The sequence below is a fragment of the Prinia subflava genome, chromosome 17 (genome assembly GCF_021018805.1).
Source record: "Prinia subflava isolate CZ2003 ecotype Zambia chromosome 17, Cam_Psub_1.2, whole genome shotgun sequence".
Lineage (NCBI taxonomy): Eukaryota > Metazoa > Chordata > Aves > Passeriformes > Cisticolidae > Prinia > Prinia subflava.
The window spans coordinates 524137-539638 of NC_086263.1; the positions used below are offsets into that span (position 1 = coordinate 524137).

General features: G+C 48.6%; 1 protein-coding gene across 1 annotated transcript; it reads right to left on the minus strand.

The window, feature by feature from the left end:
* Window positions 1–4049: 4049 nt before the first annotated feature.
* On the minus strand, window positions 4050–15200 carry ATP6V0C (ATPase H+ transporting V0 subunit c). Its single transcript, XM_063414143.1, has 3 exons — window positions 14842–15200; window positions 5984–6167; window positions 4050–4883 (listed from the first exon to the last, which is right to left on the minus strand). Exons 1-3 carry the CDS (start codon window positions 14915–14917, stop codon window positions 4679–4681), a joined length of 465 nt encoding a protein of 154 aa, XP_063270213.1. The 5' UTR covers window positions 14918–15200; the 3' UTR covers window positions 4050–4678.
* Window positions 15201–15502: the final 302 nt, after the last annotated feature.

Consider the following 15502-nt stretch of genomic DNA (forward strand, 5'->3'; position numbering starts at 1 on the left):
CCTGTCCTAAGCCTGGATCAGAGTGCTGAGACCCACTGTCTGCACTGCTGAGACAACAGCCTGTGCCAAGTGATGGGAATCTGCTCCTTGAGGCTGCAGGTATGTCATCCAGCTCAGCTTATGGCATGTACTTCTAAAGTCTTACTCCTTTGGATGTTCTCTTTTTATTTCTCAGCATTAAATTAACCCTGTCTTGCATCACCAATACTGCACACTCCTCTAAGAATTCTATATTCTTTTTTTCCACTGCCCCACTGACAGGCATAGGGAATCACAGGCTGTAGTTCTGCATTTTCTTTACCAAACATGGTTTTTTTTTTCCTTCAGGTTGAGTTATTCTTAACCTGGCTCAATTCCCAAATTAGGTTCACTGCCTGGCAGCAAGAGCAGTTGTACCTGCACACTTGAGGGAGGAACTGAGGAGCACATGGAGCAGCCGCAAGAGCAGGGCTGGGGCCGGCACTGCTGCTGCATGAGGGGCTGGTGAAATAGCCTTGTCTTCTGATTTGCACAGGCATTCACAAAGATGTGTAAGAAAAGCCATGGAGGCTGCTTAGAACAAAGTGCCAGTCTTGGGAATATACACAATTTCCCAAGATTTGTCCTCAGCTTACCTCATGCAGACAGCCATTAGGAGAGGGTGGCTGAATTCACTCTCTGCCACTCAAGTCACCCTTCTCCCCTCTGCCAAAGGAAGAAAGCACAGGTGTAACAGCACAGACAGTGCAGTTCAAAGTGCCAGAAAAGGCTCTGGAGTCTTTTGTAGTCCCTGGTATCCCCTTGATGAATCCCGAAGAGCCAGACTTGATCGTGTGGTGAGGGTAGTTTGTCCCTCAGCAAAAGGAAAATGTGGCAGAGACAAGCCACCAGTTCTCCTGGAGCTGCGTCCTGCTCGGTTTGTGCTCTCTCAGGTCAGAGAGAGAGAGAGCTGTCAGGTGTCTGTAGGTACCTTGTGGGTACAGTGTGGGCCCCAAAAGCCTCAGCCCCTAAACACTGTAAGGTCAGGGCAGGATTTTTCCCTGTGTGCTTTTGTGTTGTGACACAAGAACCAGCTAGGCTGAAAACCACTGATACGAGTTGCAAAGCTGTGGCTCTCAGGAGCTCACTGAAGTGTGTCTTGCAGAAAAAAACCCAGCATTTATTAGCTTTAACAGAAATAAAAATGGAGAAGCATTTTAGGACACAATCCTTTGACCCTGAAACAGAAAATTCACACTTCAGGGCAAGTGCCATTGCAAAGACTTGTTCTGCATTTAATTTAATCACATCAAGAGAAAAAGATATTTAATAGCTGTAAAATTAAGACCAGAGGCTTCAGGTCTTGTGCATCAGAGACAAGTAACTCTCACCTGAGTGGTGGTTAGCTGGAAACAGCAGAATGCCCTACAACTCAGTATCCCCGTGGCCAACCTGGGAAGGGAAACAAGGCTTACTGACAGCTGTAGTCATTAGCTCTACTGTTACTCTGTAATTGAAAAAGGCGACTCGGTTTCTGGGATCAGTTTCTCATAACAAGATTTTTATTTCCCTAAAGCTTATTTACTTTTCCAGGTTACTATGCTTCTCTGTAAGCCAGATCTCCCCAGGAAAGCCAATCTCTGAGCAATCACAAATAAAATCCTGATACTTAAAATTGCTTCTCCAGCAGCAGTGAAAAAAAAAATGCAGCCTTTGGAAAACAATCAAAAAACAGTGTGAATGAGTTAACAAAGAACAAGGTCAGCAGGCTCTGTGGAGGCATTGTCTGTGCTGGCAGCAGGTCCTGAACCTCCCTGAGCCTGCACCAACTGCAGATGGCCCTGTCCCTGTGCTGCTGCTGCAGAGGCTCCTCTCCTCTCCACGCTCCCAGCCACTCACAGACCACCAAAGCACCATGGCTGTGCCAGAACAGCCACTCCCCTTCCCCTCTTCCAAACCGACCACTGAGTTAATCTCTGCCAGCTGGGACTGCCCTCTGAGCTGCCATGCTCCTGGCAGTAAAGGAATTTCAAAAACCCCACAGGTCCCTCATATTCTTAATGCCCTAAATCACTCGAGAAATGTGCTGATGCAATAGTAACAGTAAAGGACTCCAAATGTGTTTTCAGCTGGGAGTCATCACAGGATTCAGAACATCACTGAAGGCTGAGGCAGCATGTGCAGACTGTCGATTTGACTCTGGGTGTACTTGCAGGTACTTGGCACAAAGCGATCCTCCCCCAGTCCATGCTCACCCAGCTCTGTTCCTCCTGCACAGTTTATGTATTAATGACAAAGGCTTCATGTTCTAAAGCATGAAGCAAAATACAATTGATGGGATCTTCCCTGCATTGGTTCTGCAAGTATCTATTTAAACTGTCTCTGCACAATGTCACCAACCTAGAAGGGACCTTAAGGTTGATTGGAACAGGGGGCCTTTCAATTCTTACTTGCCCTTCATATTGAGAGTATTTAGCTCCTCTCTTAAATGCAAATTTGCTCACGTTCTTGTTGACTGGCAGAAAGACTGGCAGTAGTGTCCCCTTATAGAAGGTAAAACCGGATGTTAAGCATATTTGCAGCCCCAGCTAGGACCCTCTCCTACCCTCACACATGATTTAATTTGCCAAATTCAATTCCTCTCACCAGAACTGCATGCTAGATGCAGCATCCTCTCCTGGATAGGTTTGGGATTCACCTCCACAGCTACAAGCTGTCAGACTGCATCAGGAAGGCCTCCTCTGCAGTCAGTGTGAGACACAACTGACCTAGAGATCCCACAAACCTTTATGACCCTTGGGGAAAGCCTAATTCAGAGGTTTAGTCTACTGTTTCTGCTGATGAAAAGAATGGCCAAAACCATTCAGATCAGGAATTTCTCCTTCCCCCCACCACTGCTTCAGCATGCATGCATGATTTTCTTTCAGTCAGCTTACGCCTCTGTACAGCCCCACTACCATCTCTACTCACACTGCCGGGACAAAAAGCCTTTTCCAACCAAAACCAGCCCAGCCCAGATCCAGCCCGCTGAGAGGTTACTGCAGAGATCAGTGTTTTAGCAAACAGCAAAAAAAATCAGCCCATTCCTTTGTTCATAATTACTGTTGACCCTGACAAGATGACTGGCTCATAGCTACAGTCTCCTGAACACCCAGAAGGTGCACACGGTAGCACCACGCCTGGGCTAAGCAACGTCCTTGCTAGGTTAGAAGCTCCAAACAGCTTCAGTGAATGCCTTATGTTCTGGCCACAGCTCTTCATGGTACTTGCACCACTCACTGGACAGATACCTTGGTGAAACACACACAAGCATTTTCATTCCCACCCAGGTGACATCCCTCCACATGAATCAGGCTTGGTTTGATGCCAAAGGCACTGCTAGCACCACGTGTCTGAGTAGTAACATTTTGGCTTGAACATTTGGCTCTGCTCTCCAAGCTACAGACTTCCCAGTGTTAACTGGGACCAAGCTTTACCACTGAAATGGTCCAACACGTATTTCCCATAGAGGCTTAGCAGTACTCTAATCATCAGGCCAGAGGAGGCTGCTCCAACACTCAGTAGCTGCAGTAGCAGAATCTCCCAGCTCAAATGGTCCTGTGATTTAAAAGATAAAAATACAAGTTCCTGACCGAAGCCATTTTGTTGATGAGACTATTGTTGAGGTACTTCAGAGGCAATTACTGTTCACAGTACAGCTTCCAATCAGTTCAGCTTCTGTAAGGCCTGCACACAGACAGGCTGCTTGTTTCCTGACAAGGTAGCTCCTCTCCTGGTCACAGGCTGCAGCCGGCACCCTTTCTCTCTGGCCCTTGGTGCAGGCTGCAAGCTCCCTGACCCCTGCTTACAGAGCATCAAATTGAGCCAGACGTGATCAGGGTGAGCACAGCCGTGCATCCCTGCTCACCACAAATATGGCCCATGGCAGCAGTGGGAACCACATGGGCATGGCCCAGGAGAAAGGAAAAGTTGTGGCAGCATCACTCCGGCATGCTGACCAGTCACTTCAGAAACCTGCCTTCCTCGAGGGATTTCACCCTCTCCCCAAAGGAGCAGCAACAGCTGGAAATCAGAGCCAGGGACTCATTACAGCAATGTAGTGAGGAAGTTTTATTTGGAAACATGGTAGAAGTTTGTAACCCAACACTGGGTGCACGACTGATGCCGAAGCATACGCAGTTACTATTGAAACACAGGAGTGTTTCGGACAATTGCTGTAATAAAACACAAAATTCTCATACTCCAATACCAGGACACTACAGCAATCTTTAGAATCAAATTACATCCAAGGAATTCTCTGCACTTACAATTGACCCCACAGTGTAATCTACCTATATATAAGATTAATATATAGCATGGGAAATTGAAAATCCTTGCTCCATAGATGTATGAACATGTCAAGTCTTTTATAAATAAACATCCAGTGAAGAGAAAAAAAATTACATTTCTAGTTCATATTTATACATAAAATACTAACAGCAATGGGTGGAAAATTGCACACGGGCCACCCCAAGCCATGCAGTAGGCTTGGAGCAGCCCATCCAAGTTAATATTGAAGTACACACAGGACAGACAAGTCACTAACATATATTGCGCATTTACAAGAGATCAACTACCAAATTGGGACAACTGTACACATTGGAGAAACCATTTTCATTCTGGAGCTTTTTTTTTTGTTAAACATAGATTTGTTACATCTCTTTACATCATACCGCAACATTTACTTCGTGGAGAGGATAAGGGCGACAATGAGGCCATAGAGACCCAAGACTTCAGCGAAGATCAAAATGAGGATCATCCCCACAAATAACCTGGGCTGCTGCGCTGTGCCCCGGACACCTGCATCGCCCACAATGCCAATGGCAAAGCCAGCAGCCAGACCGCTGAGACCCACGCTCAAGCCAGCACCCAGCTGAAGGAAACTCCTGTGGGACAGAGAGGGAAGAGTTTCAGTGGCAAGGACACACAGTCTTAGGCCCCTGACTCTTTCAACAAGCCCAATGTGTCTCAAAGCAGATGCTTGCTGCTGCTCCCAATTCTGATACTTAAACAGGCAGCAGTGAAGATCTTCACCTGATGTTCATATGTGGCTCATACACCAAAATGAGTTACCAGGTTCATCTGGCCACCAGCAGGCTCAGCGTGCTGTCAAGAGCAGCACTTACTAGCACTTGCAGCAATGCCTGTCCCACAGTGCTGTGCAGCCTGTTAGCAGCTGCTGTGTCTCCAACCTTGAGCAACCTTATAAGTGTCACAGCACACCCAGGTGTCTCACACTGCAGAAGCTGGGCAGGAATGGTCTGGTTTTCCATGAAGGAGAGCGGTCCTGAGGAGCAGTCCTTAACACTGTCTGCCCACCTGATAATTGCAAAGGACCATTTGTATCTGCTGTTTTAGAGCATGTCTTGTTAGGCCAAGCATACTGCTCTGCTCACAGGTACAGCCTGTACAGCAAGAGATACCTGTCACACTTCAACAGCATTGTTTAATTCCAATAGGGCTTAATCACACCAATTCCAGCTGTTCTCAGAAGCCAAGAGCAGATTAAGTTTCAGACTGTAGCTGCTATAGAGATCCGATGTATAGCTCAAGGATTGATTTACCAGCACATAACGCAAAAGCAATATTAATTATTCACTTGCATCTCCCAGGCAACAGCAGAACTATTTAGACAATATTGGAAACACCTGTCCATCCAGGTCTAGAGTCTGGCATCAGGACACAAGCTTTCCCTCCTATCCCAGTGCTGCCTGTACACCACTTCTTTCAAGCCACAGCCCCACCCCCTGAGCAGTGGGATGCCCAATTGATCTGTGACAGCCAGTACAGGCAGCTGAGCAGGCAGCTCCACTGGGGCTGAGGCATCCAGCAGGACAGCTGGAATCCAGCCCATGTTCCTAAGGCTAGCTCAGCAGCATTTAGCACTGCCGCCCTTCTAGGGGCCTTGAGCCAAAACCACCCACCCACAGAGCATCAAACTGTGACAGGACAGTCTGAAACAAAACCGCCAGATACAGCAACTTACTTGAATAGCGTGATGTCAGGTGAGAGGGCATTGGCAATGAGCACTGCCACTACGAGGCCATAGATTGCTATAATACCTGCCATGACCACAGGGATGATGGACTTCATGATCAGCTCAGGCCTCATGACAGACATGGCTGCAATACCTGTGCCACTCTTTGCTGTTCCATAAGCAGCTCCCAAGGCTGGAAGAGAAAAAAATGCATTAGACACATCCCCAAATACCATTTCTTTCACTAGGCTGCAATTAGAACAGCTAAGTCAGCACAAGGAAGGATTGTGCAAAACTAACATGGTCACTTGACAGCCAGGAATACTCCCCTAAGGGATGAGGAACTGACCTACCCAGAGTCCTATTCCAAAGATGAGTAAGGGTGCTGTTCAAACACTGCTGATAGCAGAACATCTTCCCAGGCCAGCTTCACAGCAGGGCACGCCCCCAGCAGCTATCCATGCCCCTGCTAAGGGGCCAAAACTCGAAGTCCCAAGGGGAACTCCAGTGTGCTCTCCCAGAGCCCACACTGCAAGGCTCAACAACACACATCTGTCTACCCCAGCAGAACACAGCTGTGAGCTGGGCCACCTGAACTGAGTTCACATGCACAGATCTCCTTCATGGAGCCTGTTCTCCCACGTTTCCCTATGCTTTGGCTCTGTAGTTAGAGTGTCTGATGAAGCTGCAATGGCACATTTGAGATAGAAGCAAACTCAAACATTACTGCTCCACATCATTCCTTGGTGAAAAGTTCTGGCACATGGAGAGGGTGACTTCACCTGTGAAGGACTGGAGTCCAAACACTTGTCAATCCAACCACTGGAACCACAAAAAAGAGTTTGGCTTGTAGGTTATAGAAGACCACCACCACCTTACACCTTAAGTTTACCCATCGTCTCTGTCAACACTTGAGCATGCACAGACCTGCATAGAATGATGGGCTTATCACCTGTACCTGAGACCTGCTGGAAGAGTATAAATCACTACCCAAAAGTAACTTCTGCCTTGAAAACTTTGTATTAGTCTCGCAGAAGCTTCCTCAAATACCTCATTCTTTGATTCTGCAGTACTTGAAAAGACATCTTTCCTTCCAGTCTTACTACAGAGTATTCTGGGAACTCCACAGCTTCCTACTGCATTCATCATCACCCAGAGATGACATGCACATCAGCTGCCAACCAAGAATAAGATCTTGAAGCAGCAGAGATAGGCATATGGAAGGCCAGGCAATCTCCTTTTCTAACACCATCAAGATTGTCTTCAGAGGTCAGTCCTATTTGGCAAGAAAATATTCTTGCACCTGTTCTAAAAGGCTGCTGGACTATTTAAACCATGAGCATTTAAAGTCTTTGTACTGTTTTGAGACATAATTATTAAGTTTGCTCCACTCACAGAGAACTAAGGTTTCTCCAAGGGACAGCTGCTTGTTCCGCAAAGATCTGTATCTGCCTGTATCCAAGGGTGAGATTGTACACCTTGTCCCAAAGAGTTGCTGGGAGGTATTGGGAGGAGTTTGGATATATGCTTTCCTGCTTCTCACCCAGCACTCCCATAAAGCCCAGCTTTGGAGCCATCCTCCTGGCTTGGCACTAAAACTCCAGGCCATTCATACCAGCAGAACTGCTGCACTAAGGTTCATTCTCAGAAGAAAGTTCAGTTTTAGTAAAAAAAAAAAACCTAAAAGGAAAGTCTCACTACCATTTTTTTCTGTGCTAGAAAAAGCTCTTCAGCCTTGACTGGCACCAAGTGATATAAAGGGCTATTTTGGGCAATTCAGGACTAGTACCCAACTTCAGAAGCTTGAGCCAGGAGCAGGTTGTATCTGCAAATATAAGATGAACCTGGAAATTAGCACATGGACTTAATCAGCCATTTCACTGATGGCTCTGTTTAGGTTCTAACCCTTAGGAAGTCTAGAAAGAAATAGCTGACTTGAACTAGGAACAATTTTTGTTGGAAGAAGCATCTTCTAATGGCTGGAACTAAGCCTGAATCCTGGTTCCACTATCTACCCTGGGTATAGAATTCAGCAGAAACCACTTCTCCTGTCTGCAACCTTTTACAAACCTCTCAAAAAATGCAGAGGCTCATGAGGGAAGTTCACTATTTAAAGTTACATCAGTCATCACTTCCTCAAAGCATGAAGCTACTTAAGGGTGTTGCAATTAATGCAGTGGTGTTAGAGAAGGTGATTTTGTAATCCCAGTTACAGAAAGTCAACTTGCTCAAGCTGCTGTGGAAGGGCAGTGCAGCACAAGTTTGTCAGTTCCCAGGTAAAAGCTCAGATCTTATGCCTTAAACTTGTTTTAGACAGAGTTCAAAAGAAAGCCTATGTTTTACCATGTCTTCACATGACAGTCCTAGATGTCACTGAAGCGCTACTGAACTCCCACTGGTGGCCACACAGAGCTTGGCACATCTGCTCTCAAGGAAGCCTTTACCACCACTTCAACCAAAAGACATCTCCAGCACCTTACAAGGCAGCTTTACAGTACTTTACTAGCCTGGCAAGTTGTCCTTGCATCTTTGACATTATGCCAGTATTACAGGCTGGGTGGCAAAGACAATACCAGCTTCCCACCACAGCACCGCCACTCAGTTTTGGGCTGTGGACACCCTGGACAATGTTCCTGCACATCTTCACCTCTGCCTTGCAACAATTCTGAACTGAAGCACATATACTTCATATGCTACATTGAAATACCTCTGATTGATTGGAAGGACATGTTTTCCAAAATCTTGGTGAACAGGGTTTGAGGAGACCTCTGTGGCATACACTGGAAATGGGGCAAGAGCTGTACCTCTGCTACACATCAAGACTAGATTTTTGTGTCAGCTCATCCACCTCCCTCACCTCTAACACACAGACTAAGCAAGCTCCAAACATTACCTTTAAAGAGGTAGACCTGTGAAAACATTTACCTGGCAGGTGGAGAAGCACTCCACCTATCTACTTCACCAGAGAATGAATCTGTGCTGGTCTCTGACCAGGAATTGTGCCATTTGGAAGTTCAATGGTGTTACAACAGAGAGCAGTTTCAATGCACATCACTCAAGACCACCTACTCCCAGTAAGCCTGTTTCAAAGGTTAACTCCCTTGTGAAATACTTGACTTACTCCTTGAACTCACAGCCCAGAGTTATGTACTGCTCCTGGGGGCAAAATGCCCTCCCTTCAGGGCTGAGGACATGTTGCCTGGTACCTCACCATAGCTGCCCCTTTAACAGTGATAGCAGAGGGAGTGAGGCTGTGCAGCTCTAGGATCAAGCATAAAACTAGACAGTCACTTGCCAGATAGGCTGTACTGTCAAAGACTGAAGACTGGTCGTAGTCTTGCCACCGCCACAGCTTTCCATAGGGCTCTGCTAGCATCCTGCTTTTCAGACCAAGGGCTGTCCCAGCATCAGACCAACTTTTTCCAGCTCCAGCAGGTGACTGTGCTCAGTCAGGTCACACACCAAGAACAGTAATCTTGTAGTTAAGTCAGATTCAAGTCACCCCCTTGATACAGAAAGAGGCCGTGAGGAGCCTTCCAAGTCAGGAGATCCAGTAGCACAGATCCAGTTTCACCAGTTGATACATTCAGATAGGCTCAGCCCAGGAACAGGCTCAGAACCAGCCACATACACTCCAGCAGCATTTAGTCCATTCAGAGCTAGGGATTCCTCCCATGTCCCATGATGAAGCAGATTTCCACAAAGCATGTGAGAGATTTCCAGAGCACTAACATGCAGAATTCCCCTACATTGGAAGTGAGCTAGTAATAAAAGTCAGATTTCTAATTAGGATACCACTGGTTACCATCACAGCAAGCATGAAAGACCATTTGGGACAAGGACTTAATATCTGGAGCCTTTTAAAACTAGTCATTATCAAATAGGCTGCCCTCTGCAGTAGGCAGGCTTCCCTGGGAGCAGACAGACACCAATTCAACATCTATTCATCCCTGAGCAGGTTGTTCTTAAAAGGCTGTTGAAATGTTAAGAGGTGAAATCCAGGTCAAGTACAGTCCTTGCTTTGCCATATCAGAAGCCTGGGCACTTCAAAAGAAACAGATTGCTTCCCACACGTTGGCCCTGCCCCCTCCTACCCCACCATATTTAAGAGCTCCACCTCAGGTTACAGTAATGGATACTCTTAAAAAAACCCTGCTGCTCTGCCCAGGTGCATCTGCACAAAACAGACAAACTGTTAAGGGAACTGTACTAGAGCATATGCAAATTCCCATCACACTGCCTGAAACCTGTTCCCCAATGAAAACCTGAGGGGTAAACAGGGAAGCTGTCCTACAGGAAGCTGTAGACTCTGAACCCTTCAGTGAGTCACCTGTTTCAAGATTAGGGACAGCTTTTTTTTCTTCTATAATGTAATGAAAGGGTGTGGGTATTTCCATCAGGCCTGTCACTGCCAGCCTACAACATTATCAAAAATTCTCCAAGACTGCCAGGCCTTTTACTCTTGGGTCAGTACATCTGACATCTTAAAAAACCACAAGCTCCTTGAGACATTGCTGTAATAGCAGCAATCCAAGGAAAAAAAAAAAAAGCCAGTGCACTGTCCAAAAGCTGCTTCAATTGGTACTCTGGATTGTCACACACAGAGCTCTGATTTTTTAAGTATGGTAAAGCACTTATACCATGGAGCACAGGCTTGTCCTTCTGCAAGCAGCAGGGTCCATCCAGCCTCTTGTTACACATCTTTATCATCATAGAGGCTCCCTCCCAACACCTTAAGGCTGACCTGTTTCACAAACCAACGGATGAGTGTGTTCCAGGTTCTGACTGGCACAGCGGTGTGTGACACCACCTAGAAAGACCCCTTCCCAACCAGCAAGTCTCTGGGGAGCTCAGAGCACTCAGAGCTCTGCTGCCCCATTGCTGTGGCATGGCACAGCCCAGGTCCCCTGCCTGCACTCAGCAGACACTCCTTGTGGCCAGAGCAGCCTGACCCAAAGCTGTGTGCTCACAGGATTCACAGTCTGAAGGAAGCAAGTGCAGCCAGATATGCCTTACTGGAGAAGCACACACTGCTGTAAACCATTGCTTCAAGGAGTACCCAACAGCCTGGTCAGGCTGGGATGTTGTTCACCTTGCAACATCTGTGTGCAACTAGTCAGGCTCTGGAGATGGAAAAGGCCAGTTCTAGGAAGGAAAAAAGGAAGCTGACCAAGAGGTCCTGAGGCAGCTGTCATCCATGTCCACTGCTACTCCCAATGCTCCCAACCAGAGGGGAAGCACCTGCAGGCTGTGTAGTGACTCCAGGATGACACAGATCCATCAAGAAGCCACAGTACAAACTGCAGCATAACTGCTTAAGCCATGTTCTGCAGAGTTTATAGTTTATACTGATGATCCAGCTCATTTTCAGATGCTCCAAAGACTGGCATTTACTGAGAGGAAATGATGCCCTTCTTGAGATGCCTTCCCTCATTCTCAAGCTGTAGAAATATCGCCTACCTCACTTCTGTTACAGCACTTAGGTCTTAGCCATCCACTGCTTTACCTGCTGTTAAGGACGAAGGCTTAAGCTAATCTCCACTGCAGACAGTCTGGTAGCTTACACACCTGCCCACATAACAAGCACCCTCATTTGGAGTGAAAATTACCTTCAGCTGCACTCTGCCATTTCATTTTTACCTGCAAGCAGCTCTCCTGTTCAACCTCCCCACCTCTCAGACAGTATTTTGGGAAGCACAGATGCCATTTGCCTTTGAAGATGCACGTTGTTTATAGTTATGATGCCCTCCAGAATCAGACTGTGCAGGGCTGTCAGCTGCATCAAGCTACATGTTTTGAGCCAGCTATTTCACCATGGAGGTCCCTTAAAAGTCAACCAACTGCTGTAATAGCTAGCTTAAAAGAAAAGTACTATTTAATTGGCTCTGCTGCAAAAATGAGAAGACACAGGACTAATTTAACACAGCTGGCCAAAGTTCTTTTCATGAGGAATCTTCCAGCTGCTTGGCAGTGCAGCAGGTATTGAAGGCACCAAACACCCAGCTGGAGTTCAGGCCTAAGGGCAACTCTCACCATGGAGGGCACAGTGGACACACTTGTCACAGCTTTGCACAGACCAGCACACACAGAACCAGACGGCTCTGCCCAGCACCATACTTGTCCATTCTGATGCAGTCAAATCACATGAAAAAGCTACAATAATTTAATCACTCAACAGCACCTGACCCTGAGCCACCACATTTCACATGTGAGAAATAAGGAACTGCAGCAATGAGAACAAGTTCTAATCTGCAAATAACCAGACAGGCTCAAAGATGGCCAAGGTCACAGCAGCCTGCTCTTGTCTCTTGCTGACCAGAACAAGCTCTGCTATCTATTTACCATCAGCAAGTAATGCTCACAGATCACACAGGAGTGCTGCAAGTCACTTGTTTTCATATCAAACTAGCATGGACAGTACAGAACCTGAATGTGTTTACTAAAAACATACCTTGGAACTACAAGCTCCACAAGAATGTGATCTTTAGATACTGCATGAGTCAGACATGATCACTGCACTAATTAACACTGATCCAGGACAATTTTGAAGTTTTACACTGCTTGTCCAGATTTAGCTCCTTACTTCAAAATTAGGGTGTTTTTTTTAACAACTAACATCAGAACATGTTGTGATGCCACACGCCTCTTACAAAAGCTACACAACACTACAAGTTTTAGTTTATCCTGTGTTGACATCCCTGCCATATTGCCTTGAAAATACAAGGCACTTCACTGAACGGTCACATCTAAGAAACAATTTCCCATCAGCAGTATCTATAACCTGTTGTCCAGCACCTGAACCCATCACTGGCCCTGGCAAGAGTACCTGCATGGCTTAGACCTGCTGGTATTACAACATCATTGAGGTCAGGAAAGACCTCTGAGCTCACTGAATCCAGGACTACCTGACACTGCATCAAGGACCTCTTACAAACCAGCTGCAACATGACGGACACCAAACCTTCATCAATAAGGCTTAGGCACTGACTCTGCATTCCCCTAGTTAAACCTTCCCCTTGCAATCTCACTGCACCATGCTGTCATGCTGCAGCTTCTAGGAAAGGCTTCCCTGCTGGTTCAGACATGCCAGCACCACTCCAAATGCCTGTTAAAGCGCTGACTCAAGTCCGCATCCCTCACTGGTATTTCAGCTGAAGTACACTCACGCATCACAATCTGGTGTCTAAAGCCATACAGCCATGTTCTTTCGCTTCCAAAACCCATTCTACAAAAGGAAATAAGCAACTCCTTCCTCAGAATGAAAGCTCACTATTTAAGACCATTTTGCAAAATGCAGTGAACTGCTGATTATTTTTTCCCCAACAAGGAACTAGGTCTTAGTTTCTTCCTCCATCATCTTCAGTAGCCAAGAGGCAGGCAGGTCAGCAGTCCCAACTCTGGCTCCTACAGGACTTCAATCATTGAGTTTCCAGGAAAATTCTTACCTGTCAAATGTGAATACAGTGTCTGAAATCCAAGGTGGCAGGCCACTGGCTGCCCTCAGCATGAACATCTGCATCCCACCACCAGGTACAAATTAAGCAAGACTAAACACAGCCAACCAAACTTCTGTTTTATCAAAAATTAAAGTCACAAAGACAGCTGGTGTGGAATCAGTCCATGGTGTCCACACCAGCATGGCTAAATAGCTTCCTCTCAAACACTAGTTTTAATCCACTGTCCACTTGGCTCTTTATATGATTTCATCTCCCACACTTATCAGTCAAGAGCAGCTTCCCCAAAGCCATCCTGCAGACCCAGCCACCATATTAACACAATGAGATCCCAAGCACCTCAACTGCACTTACACAGCTTGAGCTACAACCAATTCAATACTAGAAGGGAGCCAAATGAGGTGGGAGATGAAGACCAGTTAGTATGTTCGTGTCTGTGGAGACATGGGTAGGCCTTCAGAAGGGAAAGCCATATTGGTTCCTAATTGTTTTATTCCCAATTACTGTGATACCTGCATTAGGGGAGAAAAACAGCTGAAGCCTTCCCCGTGTTATATTCCAAAGGGAACAGCAAGTCTGCACCCATCAGGGACCAGCAAACACTGTGCAGGAACAGCAGTCACATACTGCAGGAGGTTTAACAAGGCTTTGAGAGACAAGGCATTAAAGGATGGTCTTCCTGGTATAAACCAGCATTTATGGTCACTACATCTGTGCTCCTTCAGTGGGGAGAGCAGTGCCGCAGGATGACCCAATTTACACCGCACTGAGCTCGCTGCCTGGAGACGCAGAGGGAGGGCCATGGAGCAGGGCTTCCCCCGTGCCCCGGCATTCCCGTTCCACGGGGTAGCTCAGGAGCCCCTCCATTACCTGCATTGGCATCAACGTCTCTAAGGTGGACTGCCCGCCAAACAACCGCACATTTATGTTTAATCCTGTTAAAAACCGGTCTTGCGTTATCCAGGGAATGGTTTAAACAACAACCACGTCCGATTCACAGTGGGAGAAGAGCCGCCCCCGCCGCGGAGGCCAGGGCAGGCAGAGCCCAGGGGACACGACACCCCGCCGACACCGCGCCCCGCAGGGCCACCGGGGAGACCCCGACCCGGGGCTGCCCGGAGGAAGGGGGCGAGGGGGAACGGCCCGGGCGGCGCCGCCGCAGTCACATGGCCCCGGGGGCTCCGCCGGCGATGACGTCACCGGCACGGACCCTCCGCCGCCCCCGAGAGCCCGGATGGAACGGGAGGGGGGGAGGGGGGGCGCCCTCGGGCCCGAAGAATTCTAGTCCCCGCCGCCGATGGCGCCCCGCCGGGGCAGGGGAGTGACGGGGAAAGAGAAGCCGCTTTCCCCACATCATGCTCCCCCTCCTCCCCAACCTCTCCCCGGCCCCTCCGGTTGCCCGTCGGTGCTCACCGCTAAAGACCATGGCGGCTGAAGCGCCCATCACGGCGAAGAAGGAGGCGTACTCGGGGCTAGCGCCGGAGGACATGGTTGCGCGGGCCGGGCCGAGGCGCCGCTAGAGTGGGAGCGCGAGAGGGCGGGGAAAGGCGGAAAGTTCCGCCGCGGCGCCGGTACTCGGCGGGCAATGCTCGGCCACAAAATGGCGGAGGAGCGGCGGGAGCGGGCGGGGCGGAAGGAGCTGGGGCGCGAGGCGGACGGCAAAAAGACCCGAGGCACGGAAGCTCCGTCCCGGCGGGAGTGGCGGCGGCGTGCGCGCTGCGCCCTAAATACGGCCTCCGCAGGACAAAATGGCGGCTGCCCGCCCGTCACGTGATAGCGCCCACCGCCCCCGCCCTCGGCGCACACCATGCAGGCGGCAGGGGGGATGCCCGCCCGCATGCTCCGCACGGTCTCTCCGCGCCCCGGTCCCGATCCCTCTGCACGGCTGCCGACGGGGCCACCGGCACTCGGACTCCCACGCGCGCCCCGGGTCGCGGCGGCTGCGCTTGACTGCGCCGACATCCCGCCTCTGATCCCCTCCCTTTGCTCCCCCCTCCACGCCGCCCAGGTGAGCCCGTCCTGCCCGGCGGCCGCGGTCCGCTAAGCGTGATTCAGCTCTCATTAGCATAAGGGG

What these genes read in the sequence shown, in the direction of transcription:
- ATP6V0C (XM_063414143.1), bottom strand. Translation starts at nt 14,917, where the DNA reads ATGTCCTCCGGCGCTAGCCCCGAGTACGCCTCCTTCTTCGCCGTGATG. An exon ending in AGCCGCCATGGTCTTTAGCG is followed by an intron (nt 6,168 to 14,841) that starts GTGAGCACCGAC and finishes TTTCTCTTCCAG; the next exon opens with CCTTGGGAGCTGCTTATGGA. An exon ending in CCTGACATCACGCTATTCAA is followed by an intron (nt 4,884 to 5,983) that starts GTAAGTTGCTGT and finishes TCTGTCCCACAG; the next exon opens with GAGTTTCCTTCAGCTGGGTG.